General features: G+C 35.3%; 1 protein-coding gene across 3 annotated transcripts in view; it reads right to left on the bottom strand.

The window, feature by feature from the left end:
- The window catches only part of LOC144958526 (fibrinogen gamma chain-like), a 33,422-nt gene extending 31,488 nt beyond the window's left edge, over window positions 1–1,934 (bottom strand). The window contains exon 1 of one of the 3 annotated variants that reach the window (XM_078890554.1): window positions 1,819–1,934. In XM_078890554.1, the coding sequence (XP_078746680.1) occupies window positions 1,819–1,844 (26 nt within the window). In that variant the 5' untranslated portion in view covers window positions 1,845–1,934. The remainder of the gene's footprint in view (window positions 1–1,818) is intronic. The other 2 variants (XM_078890556.1, XM_078890555.1) reach the window with 2 other exon arrangements.
- Window positions 1,935–12,078: the final 10,144 nt, after the last annotated feature.

Below are 12,078 nucleotides of genomic sequence, written 5' to 3'. Positions count from 1 at the left end.
TTACGTACCGCATAAAACTAACTCTGGTATCAATGAAAACGTTATACAATCGACATCATTGTTGCTAAATAATAGCGTTCTACTTTAGAACATCTTTAATTAAACGACGAAACTGTAAATTTTGTTTTATTCACATGTCGACAAATATAAAGGCAATTGGATTCAGTAGTCTGATGTCACGCGCTTGGCAACGGCGGCCATCTTGGTTCTAAACAAAGAAAATCTTTACTTTTTATTCTTCATGCTGGCGAGAACTTTTCATTCCCTTTTCATATGCCTTGTGATCAGAATGTGTAAAAGTCAAAACATGATCAAATTGATGGGTTTTTTCCCTCTGGATACGCTTTTAAGCTCGCCGGATAAATATTTCATACGGCGTCCGCCATTCTTCCGATAGTTTAGAGCCTGTGTTACTAAGTTACCATACGTCATTAGGAAGGAAGTGACGGTAAGACTATTGAATCCTATTGCTATGCCTGATCGGATAACACAAAGAGCGGTGATTGAATCTTTTACGTCGTGAGGGACGTGGTCCTGTGGACATTCACCAACGAATGTATGGAGTATACGGTTACAGTTCATCCCAGCAATATGAGAAGGTGGATTCAACGTCATAAAGACAAGACTATAGATAGTACGCGCTTTCCTAAGAAGCACATAACATTGCCATCCGGAAGTATAACGGACCAACACACAAAACTATGTGTAGCCTTAAACGTTTATAGTCTGGTTAATAATGTTTAGTGAGAATTCCTCATAAACGCGGATGGCAAAAAATAATAACAAAGACCCGAGTGACGTCAACTTCATTCTACCTATAGCGACCTTTCCTCTCAGTGATCGTATCCGTAACAGTAGACATACATCAGCAACACGGATGGAGTATTAATGTCCTGTTGATGAATTTATCAAAGGAAATCGGCGAATCTCACAACGAAAAGTGTCACAAAAAGTTGGTATTTTTTGTAGGCATTATATTTCCAAAGTCTGTGCTAGGTGGGTCCCAAGCATGCTCTCGGAAGGAATAAAACCGAGAAGATATTTGTAAAGATCTCATGAGTTTTGTTTTTTCACAGCGAAGGCAACGATTTTTTAACGCCAAATAGTGACAGGTGATAAGAAGTGGATACATCACCATGAGACAGAGACGAACATTCAATCAATGGAGTTCAAACACCGTCCCCCGAGAAAGTCACCTTGTTAGGGAAGTTATGTTAACCGTTTTCTGGAATTTCGAGAGCAAAGTTCAAACATAATTTTCACAAAAGGATGCCAACGTCAATTCAGATCGTTATGTAGAAATATTGAATAAATTTTATGCATGTATGATTTTGGCTTACAACGCATCTATTCTTCAGCATTACAACCCGCGCATACACACAAGCGTAAAATCCGAAACGCAATTGAAAAATTGTGTTTTTCTATGAAGTTTTGCCACAGCCCCCTATAGTTCCGATCTTGCTCAGAGTAATTTTTTAAAATTTGGCTACTACAGCAGAGGAAACCAGTATGCTAGAGATGATGAAATCCATTTTGCAGTGGCTTTTTAGCACAGTGCAAAGTTCTCTGATTTCTTTATCGTCTGAATCGAAAAACTACTCAAGCGCATATTATGCATAATGAATAGAAATTTTCTTGAAAAATGAATGAAAATTTGTGAAGCTGAAATCCTCAATTATTATTGCCATTACGAGAACTGTCATTCATTGTTTAGAAATTTCAAAAGAGGCAAAATATATTAAACAACCTTATAGAAATGAGACGAATCCACATAAATTAAAAAAACAAAAAACAAACGAATGTATGATTGTTGCAAACCCTGTCAAATTTATAATAGAATTCATTTCAATAACGAATACTCCAAAATGTTTCCGTCCTGTTCGGCGGAAAAGATCTTATATAGTTCTCAAAGACCACTCAAATAATGGTGTGGTTATGGTACGGTGGCGTCTTTCATTATATATGATGCTATACAGCTTTCTCAGATGACGTGATTTGCATGAGCAATCTTGCCAAATAAAATCACGAAATCAAGGAGATTTCACGATTCTGTTAAAGGTAATGTAAACGAAAACGTATTGCTATGAGTTATTTAATCACTAAATACTCGGCAACTTTGTCCCTATAATGTGGTCGGGCGTCTTTATTTGGTTCAATTAATGTCCCGATGAACCAAGCTTGAAAACTGACATCATGGCTAAAATATTTACAATCGCACAAGTTAAGTCTTCAGATTTCAATTTGAGGTAATAAAGCTATTCGTCAAAATAATGTTAGAGTCCATTATCAAAATTCTGATCACCTATGAACTTTTAGAAAATCTAATTCCAGCAAATTTATTATCCGATAGTCAAACCAAACATGCCCATGAAGAGACCTAAAATTCATATATTTTATCGGACAAGAAAAGCCTAAGAGAAAATAAACTTGTTCAAAAAGTATCAAGAGTCTTGCATCGAGCTAACCAGTAAGTGTATCGAATTCAGTATTGTCACTACTAGAAATCATATCCTGATATTGGCATCATCAAGATAGGATTAAATAGAGTGAGTTTATTGAGAGAGAAATCGCGTTTTTATTGGCATCGATTTTGGATCGATGATTTGACCGGATTGATAACGTATCAATGGATACATTTACTCAATGCTCTCCCCTTTTCCTTCCCTTTCTCTTTACCATTCGTTTTCTACATTCGTTTTCTTCCTTCTCCTTTCACTCCTCCTCATTGTCCTCCTCCTCCTCCTCCTCCTCTCCTCCTCCTCCTCCTCCTCCTCCTCCTCTCCTCTCTCTTCTTCTTCTTCTTCTTCTTCTTCTTCTTCTTCTTCTTCTTCTTCTTCTTCTTCTTCTTCTTCTTCTTCTTCTTCTTCTTCCTATTCTTCCTATTCTTCTTCTTCCTATTCTTCTTCTTCCTATTCTTCTTCTTCTTTATTCTCCTCGCCCACCTCGTTCTCCTCCTCTCACCTCCTCCTCCTTCATTTGCTCTACCCCCTAACCTCTGCTCTATCAGTCTAGTCATCCTAAGAATCTGCCTATACACCCTGCTATTAAAATGAGTATACCACTCTTATGATTCAATATGTAACCTATTCAGTGTTATTCCTACAGAGGACTGGTTACACAATTCTGAGCTGTTTTGAACCTGAACGAGGAAGGTGTGACTTCTGCTTCCTCATTGCGTGTTTCCAGATATCAAAACGCAACAGCGCTGCTGATTTTCTCTGGCAAAACGCTTTTCTTTATTTTCGCTTGACATTTTCTACTCCAAAGATTAACCACTTAACTGCCGTGCTCTGGAAAAAACACGTATTTAAAATTTTGGACAGGAAACTCTTCCTTCAAATATCGATTGATTCAAATAACAATAACCCTCATCTTGTCAAACATTCTAAAACCTTCGGGCCTCGCAAAGATCTAGGTTTGAGAGTTTTTGCCAAGACGAGGGTCATTTAAATCGATCTATATATTTTTTTTCCCGACCAAATTAAAAAAAAATATACGTGTCTTTCTAGATTACGACCGTTAACTGGTTAAGGGATTATAAGATAACCCCAATGTTTCGACACTGTCTTACTGATTAAAACCCTTTCGTCTTATGTCATCCGACTTCGCAGTTCCTCTTATTCTTGCGTCGAAGGGTCTCCATTTGTCTCTGTCTCTGTAAAGATCTCATGAGGTTGATTTCATAGAGAAGGTAAAATTGTTGTTTTATTATTTTTTTTTTTTTTGGGAAGGGGGGGGGGGGGTTACGCCAAATAGTGACAGGTGATTAGACATGGATACACCACCATGAATGAGTCTCTAATGCTTGATAAATCTGCTAGAATAGTAGTGTTAACTCTCTCCTTACCAGCCATTTTCGGGATTTTCCCCGAAACTTCACACCCAACTAACACACAATTAGATTTTTTATCACTCAGATCAGACACAACAGCAGTAAAGTTCTTGTAATACATAACTTCTTTTGTAAAACATGATCTACAACACAAAAGTTCATTTTCTTTAAATTTTATGATGTACAAAAGAAATTTGAATAAGAAAAATATTGGTTGTATCGTAACGAAGTGTGACGGTTTTCCTATAGATGGTAAGGAGAGAGTTAATCTAGCTTCGTCATTGAGTTGTTTCAAATCGCTATCGAGAGTTAGATGTAATTTTCTTGTTGTTGTTGTTGTTGTTGTTGTTGTTGTTGTTGTTGGTCGTACCTCAGCTTGCTTACTTTGGCTAGAGAAATAGTGGACCCTTGTCTTATTGGCGGGAGTTTTATGGTTTACGACGTAGAATCTAATAATAATCAATGGCATTTATATTGCGTTTTACCCTGTTGTCACAAGCTCTTAAGTTCTATAGTTATATATAAAAACAAAACAACATATTACGGTAAGACAAGTGTTGATGGAAAAGTGATACGAATTCAATTTAACAACAAAATGTAATAATAGTATTGCAACTTATGATGTAAAAAGATAAAACTTTAAGCGAGATTTGAAAGTTGTCAACGAATCCGAGCATCTGCCATGTGATAGGAGACAGTTCCAAAAATGGGAGGGGGGGGGGGCGAACATTGAAAAGATTGTTCGCCTATTTTACGCATGATCTTAGGTTTGACAAGGATTGATTGGTCATTGCTTGACCTCAAGTTTCTATTGGGGACATAGATGTTTAGAAGGTCTTTAATATAGGAGGGACTGTTAGTGCTCAAGGATCAAGGATTTGTAGACAACAGTACAAATCTTATTGTCAGCTCTTTTCTCTACCGTAGCCAATATGTCCGAAAAGTTTCCAACTTAGCTCAAGAATTTGAATTGACAAGCATATTAGTCGCAGTTTTTATACAAACGTTTGTTTGATGCCTTTGTAAGATTGTGTATGCCCAGTACAAGTATTAATTGGGTTTTATGAAAATTATCAATATTTGAAGTAAAACAAATTCAAACCTTTAGTGAACAACAGATTTTCATTGGTGTGGGACGAGGTGCACAGATATGCAGGTCTGACATCCGAAGCCACTTATGGGCTTAGTTTAACATTGTTGTAATGGACAATATTTTGCATCATTTTTTTTTTTAGATTTCCATTATAATAATGAGTCCATAAGGAATTGTGTTATCAGACCTGCAAAGATTGCACGTCGCTGTGGGACATTTGGCTGTATTATAGTAATAATACAACAATTTAAAACTCGAACTCAAAAGTGTCAAGGAGTGTCAATAAAATCGTCGGAGAATAGTTAAGTGACACCTTTTGTGATAAGCTACTTAAAGTCACGTGATTTTCCAATTCACTTCCACATGCTTGTAGGTCCGATTACCAAATGGCGTGTTTGATGGATCATGAAATTTGGACTCACTGACGCTTGATGAATGATATTCACTCTTTGACGTCTGCGATTCAAAGGAAATATTTATGTGGAGTTGAAATGATACTTCGTTGATTTTGTTTTATGAATTCCATAGGAAAATGACGCGATGATTTGAATATTTGAATAATATATTGCTATTGTGTTTTGTTGATACTTGAATATCATTAAATCATTATTTGAGTCTGTCTGACTTTCTTTCTGTCTATCTATCTATCTATCTATCTATCTATCTATCTATCTATCTATCTATCTATCTATCTATCTATCTATCTATCTATCTATCTATCTATCATCTATCTATATATCTATCTATCTATCTATCTATCTATCTATCTATCTATCTATCTATCAGTCTATTATTGTATTATTTACCACGATGTTGGAGTCAGTCTAGCACTATTCGTACCATAGTTGTATCCAAAACGATTCACTATCTATCTATCTATCTATCTATCAATCTATCTATCTATCTATCTATCAATCTATCTATCTATCTATCTATCTATCTATCTATCTATCTATCTATCTATCTATCAATCTATCTATCTATCTATCTATCTATCTATCTATCTATCTATCTATCTATCTATCTATCTATCTATCTATCTATCTATCTATCTATCTATCTATCTATCTATCTGTCTATCTCTATCTATCTATCTATCTATCTATCTATCTATCTATCTATCTATCTATCTATCTATCTATCTATCTATAAAAGTACTAGGTTTTATTTTTTTTATTTCAGTGTTATTTAAAGGAATACTAGGGTCATTTCCCTTAGCTCGGAGAACACGCAGAACTCTCCCCCTTTTACCCCCGATTTGTTCTCAAATTAAACAATTTGACTTATAAAGATATCAATGTGGTTAGGATATCATTACACATCAAAATCTATTTTTAGTAAAACCGGATGAGTCCGGCAAAAAAAAAAAAAATATTGAACTGCGATGTTTTTGTTTCTTAAAATAAATTTTAACATTTTTTTATTGCCAAGGATAACATGGGCGCCTCGCTAGTTTTTGCATCTGCGCTCTAGAAAAATGTTTTCCCCCTCCCCAAAAAATCAAGGGGGCTAGACAGACGTCTCTATTTAAGATTTAATTTCTTCAATGTGTCAAATGAATTACAATACTCCAATTTTAAGGGGTCGAATAAATAGTGAGATTTGAGTGATTGATGACGTGGTGAGCAATTAAGCTTTTATATATAGTGCGATATCCACCAAATGTGCTCAAAGCGCTTTACAAGGAGTCCCTGGTCAAGGGCAACATTTAACATGTAGGACGGGACATGACGCCTATTAGGCGATATTACACTTTTTCGGACAAAGACATGCTGTTAACGGCCAGGTACTCATTTTACACATGAGTACGGTGAGAGAATATGTGAGTAAAGAGCCTTTCCCAAGGACTCAACTATGCGCCGAGTGCGAGGCTCGAACCCAGGACCTTCCGATCCGAAAGCGAGTGTCATACCACTAGCTCACATAGCCGCACATAGCAATCATATATCTTATGTTGTGATATTATTATATTCCCCTTCAATTTTTTCCACTTTGTATTTTACCAGTGGAGAATCCGCAGTATCTCCGGAGAAATAAAGACTAGTTACTCTTTTATCAATCTGTAAAAATAGTTTTATATTTTGAAAAAAAATGGCATTCTGATCTCCAACCCTATTTTTGAAAGAAAAGATTAAATTTTCTTCTATATGAGAATGATATGTTATAATACGGTTATTAAAACCGAAATCGGTACCATATTTACCTCTAGAAAAGAATTTCTAGACTCTGAAATTTGGGCTCTCGGGCCAATATAAATAAAAGTTCAATAAAAATCGTACAGTTTTAAATTTCGACTCATGATCTAGTACTAGTATCGATACTTCTTTCTTTCTAGTCAGCTGATCCTGCGTAGGGCGTTGCTTCCCGAACTTTCTTGCGAAATAGATTACGGTTTTCCGCCAGTCTTCTTGCTTGAGTTGTTGTCATTCCCAGCCATTCACATATATCTTGTTCCCAGCTTCTTGTTTGTCTACCTCTTCCTCTCTTGCCGTCTACCCTTGTCAGCAGAATGTGCTTTTCTAATGATTCGTGGCGAGTCGTATGGCCAAAATAGTTCAGTTTCAATTTCTTTACAGTTTGAAGAAGAATTGGTGATTTTATTCCGATCCTTCTCAGGACTACTGAGATACTACTGCGTTGTAATAAACAATGTTTGAATCGATTAGGCATCATGTGTGTGAGAGAACAAAACATCGATGACAAGATTTTGCAATCGTTATCACCGATACGGCCACACTGACCACGAGCAACGTTGTTTGCATATTATGCAATACTGCTCAAATAACCAAAAAAAAAAAAAACCCAACAAAAACAAAACAAAAAAAAAAAAAAAAAAAAAACAAAAAACAAATCTTCCTATTGGCTTTTCAGCCAAATTAATTAAGTGTTTTGTTTTGTTTCGTTTTTGTTTGTTTTGGTTTTGGTTTTAGTATCGCACTGCACTTGACAAAAACAACATATTATTATGATTGTACTCAAATGGAGATGTCCTGTCTTAATTTGTTTCCACTCAATAGCTTTATTTATAAACTCATAACAGAAGTATTTATTGCTTTGGCATTGCCAGGAAGCCGATCTTTTGTAGCTAATATCACATTCGGCACTTTGTTCTAATCGATCTTGGAAGTTGACCGTATGAATAATATTTATGCAGACTCACTACTGATTCTACACACACACGCACGCACACACACACACACACACATACATACACACTCTCGCTCTCTCTCTCTCTCTCTCTCTCTCTCTCTCTCTATTTCTTTATTTCTCTATCTCTCTCTCTCCATCTCTCTCTCTCCATCTCTCTCTCTCTCTCACACATACATACAAACACGCACACATCCACACATAGGCGATACACATACAAACACACAGAGACAATAATGAGTGAGGGTAATGCACAAGTCCATACGCAGAATGAAATCGTGTATTGCCACTGTTACACTGGAGTTCGAACTCTTAAGATGGGGGGGGGGGGGGGGGGGGGGGGGGGGGGAAGCACATTTTTGCAAGTCTGTAAAAGAGTAAGCTTACGCAAGAAATTTACGCACGGGTTTTGATAAAAACATGACAATAAATCACAGCAAATATTAGAAAGAACCATGGAGTCAGCTGCAGGAGATTGCATTTATTCTCGGTTGTGTCCACAAAACACTGTCGTTGCAACTCAGGGGATACGTATAAAACTCAGGGAATATCAGCAACAGATTGATGCTATTTTTGGTTGTTATACATAAAATGCGGTCATTTATCAAAATACTTTTATGTCATAAGAGTAGTATTCCAGAAAATTCTTGTTGTTTTTAATATACAAGTGGTGTATGATTCGCTCTTACATGAAAGAGGCAGGTTTTGACTATTAATGTGGTATGTCAACATTAGTAGGAGGAGTGGTCAAAAAGAATTGTGGGAATAGTTTACGATAGGCATAGGGGATGACATTCTATTCTATTCTACATTCGACTATTCTACTTCACCAAGAGCTGGACACTTTAAACCTTTGTGCTCACCGTCATTGATTGCATTTACGGAGTAAGAAATATTCCACGTATATTGAAAATGGTTACTTAGACAAAATTGACTTATCATTTGGATTGATTTTACGGATTTGAAATTTATGAAACTGATTGAACTATGACCATGCTATTTGATTTGGATTTGGAATTTATCACAATAAATAAAGCAGTAAGAAATGAAACTTGGAATCTTGACTTTTATTTGAATGTCTTGATGTTGTACATTCAATTATCATCATCGTCCCTTAAACTATTTAGTCATTATTTAGTCATCCACAACACAATGCAAAGGAATATCATTGCCATCTATCAAAAAGCCACTATATGATCATAAGCCATTACATATGTGTGCAACTACGCCACAAGTCATTTGTTACCTCAAATGTCGTCCCACACATACTGTCCTTCAGAAACCCCCACAGATGGAAATCTAAAGAACTTTTATTATTATTATTATTATTATTATTATTATTATTATTATTATTATTATTATTATTATTATTATTATTATTATTATTATTATTATTATTACTATATTTATTATTATTATTATTATCATTATTATTATTGTTATTATTATTATTATTATTATTATTATTATTATTATTATTATTATTATTATTAATATTAATAATAATAATGATGATAATAATAATATAATAATAATAATAATAATAATAATAATAATAATAATAATAATAATAATAATAATAATAATAATAATAATAATAATAATAATGATGATGATGATGATGATGATGATGATGATGATGATGATGATGATGATGATGATGATGATGATGATGATGATGATGATATAATAATAATAATAATAATAAATAATAATAATAATAATAATAATAATAATAATAATAATAAATCTTTATTGTTCATAAATATGGCAATTTGTCATTTAGTTAAACATGTTATAACGTTATATGATAACTATAACATTGAACATATATTTCACACACTCTCTCTCTCTCCCTCTCTCTCCCTCTCTCTCTCTCTCTCTCTCTCTCTCTCTCTCTCTCTCTCTCGCTTCCTCTCTTTCTTTCACGCGTGCGATATAGATACACAACAATAACTGGTGCATTTCGTTTTCAATTTGTTACAATTGTGGTTAAGGGGGAGTTGGTTTCTTCCATGGCTGATAATAACTTGATGGCCGAAGTGATCAACTTAAATTTAAATTGAGCTTTATATAGCGCAATATCCACTAAATGTGCTCAAAGCGCTTTACAAGGGGTCCCTGGTCAACAGCAACATTTAAGATGTACGACGGGACACAACGCCTGTCAGGCGATATTACAATTTTTTTGGACAAAGACAACACTGTTAACGGCCAGGTACTCATTTTACACCTGAGTACTGTGAGAGAAAGTGAGTAAAGAGCCTTTTCCAAGGACTCAACTATGCGCCGAGCGCGAGGCTTGAACCCAGGACCCTTCCGATCCGAAAGCGAGTGTCATACTACTAGACCACATAGCCGCACATACCATCTATTCATTGAAATTCAAGCATGAGGGCTGCATCGTCTTGCTAGAATGACTAGATTCCTTTATTTATTTATTTTTTTTTCGATTTTTCAAAACAAAATAATTGTTCTGAGATATTTAATATTCACTATAAAACAATAATCATCCATCGTGGCTTGTACACTTGAGTAGTGCTGGGCGGGTACCCGCGGGTAATAAAGTTAAACCGAGTACACGGGTAAAAGGGGCGGGTAACGAGTACCCGCTTCAACAAATGGAAACCGAGCTTAGAGTGATAGTTGGAAATAATACAATTTTGATTTATATACTTACATTTACATGACATTTTTTCAAAAGATTTTCCTCCTTTATTTTTCAATTGCATTGATTTTTTTTTGTTTTATTTGTTAACACACATTTGATTCAATTTTGGAATCAACAGATTGAGACTATATTAGTTCTTATCTTTTAATGGAATCTCAGGTATTTTTAATTTTTTTTTTCTATTTTTTTTGTTTGTTTCATTGTAGTTTATTATGCTTGTTTCCCCCCCCCCTCCCACATACACACACACACACACACACACAAACACACACACATACACACACGCACAAATGTTTGGACTAAAAAGTCAGCCCTGCCACGGGTACCTGCGGGTAATCAGATCACTACCCGGGTATTACCCGGCTAATGATTTGGGCGGGTAATCCCAGCACTGCTCTTGAGCACGTTGCCGGCCAGCTTTCTCCACGTATCACGATCATCTGCGGTGCGCATGAAACCTGCACTGTTTTGAGATCACTTGTGGCCATTCTTAGGTTATTGAGAAAGGTCATTCCTTGTCTTCCTATTGCTCTCTTTCCTTCGATCATCCCAGATAATGCCAACTTTTCTATTCCGTCTCTTCTCAATATATTGAAAATAATATCAAACTAAAAATACCGAATTCACAACATAATCGAGAAAACACGGCATGGACAGCAATAGGCTTCAACAGTCGTGACGTCACGTTCCCTCGTAATGACGCATAGTATCTAAGTAACTGGTTCTAAACTATTGGAACAATGGCGGACGCCCTCATGACATACTTTTCAGACGAGCATAAAAGCGTATCAAGAGGAGAAAAAACATAATATATCTGACCATGTTTTGTCTTTATACATTCTAATCACATGACATGTGAAAAAGTTATAGCCTGCATGAAGAATAAAAAGTACCGATTTTCTTTTTTATGAACCAAGCTACTAGTTGCGTGTGTCATCAGACTTGAATCCTATTCGTAAATATTCGTAAAAAATAACAGACTCACGATTGATTCAAGAAAAAACAAAATAAATATTCTAAAATTTTTCAGTATTTAAATTTGTTATTTACATAAGAAATCACCAAATTCTCTCGCGTTTTGTTACCAAAAGCATAGATAATAAGCTTATTATTAGTTGGACAGATGCTTGAGGACACACTTAATTGAATTTCATACGATTTTCACGTAATAGAAGTAATACAGCATTATCACCGCAACCTACTTGACAACTTATGTTTATGTCTTGTCTTAAAAATCGCGTTCCATTTGCTGTTTTTAATAATTGTCTTAATCAATAAAATGACCATCGCCTAAGGCTGCTAAGGTGACAATTTTTTTTTCACAATTTTTGGAGC

Source organism: Berghia stephanieae, chromosome 13 (genome assembly GCF_034508935.2).
Source record: "Berghia stephanieae isolate SIO BIC M18660-M18661 chromosome 13, UCSD_Bste_1.3, whole genome shotgun sequence".
NCBI classification, from domain to species: Eukaryota; Metazoa; Mollusca; class Gastropoda; order Nudibranchia; family Aeolidiidae; genus Berghia; species Berghia stephanieae.
Note: the sequence above shows the minus strand (reverse complement) of the source record. Positions and strands in the feature narration are given on the sequence as shown.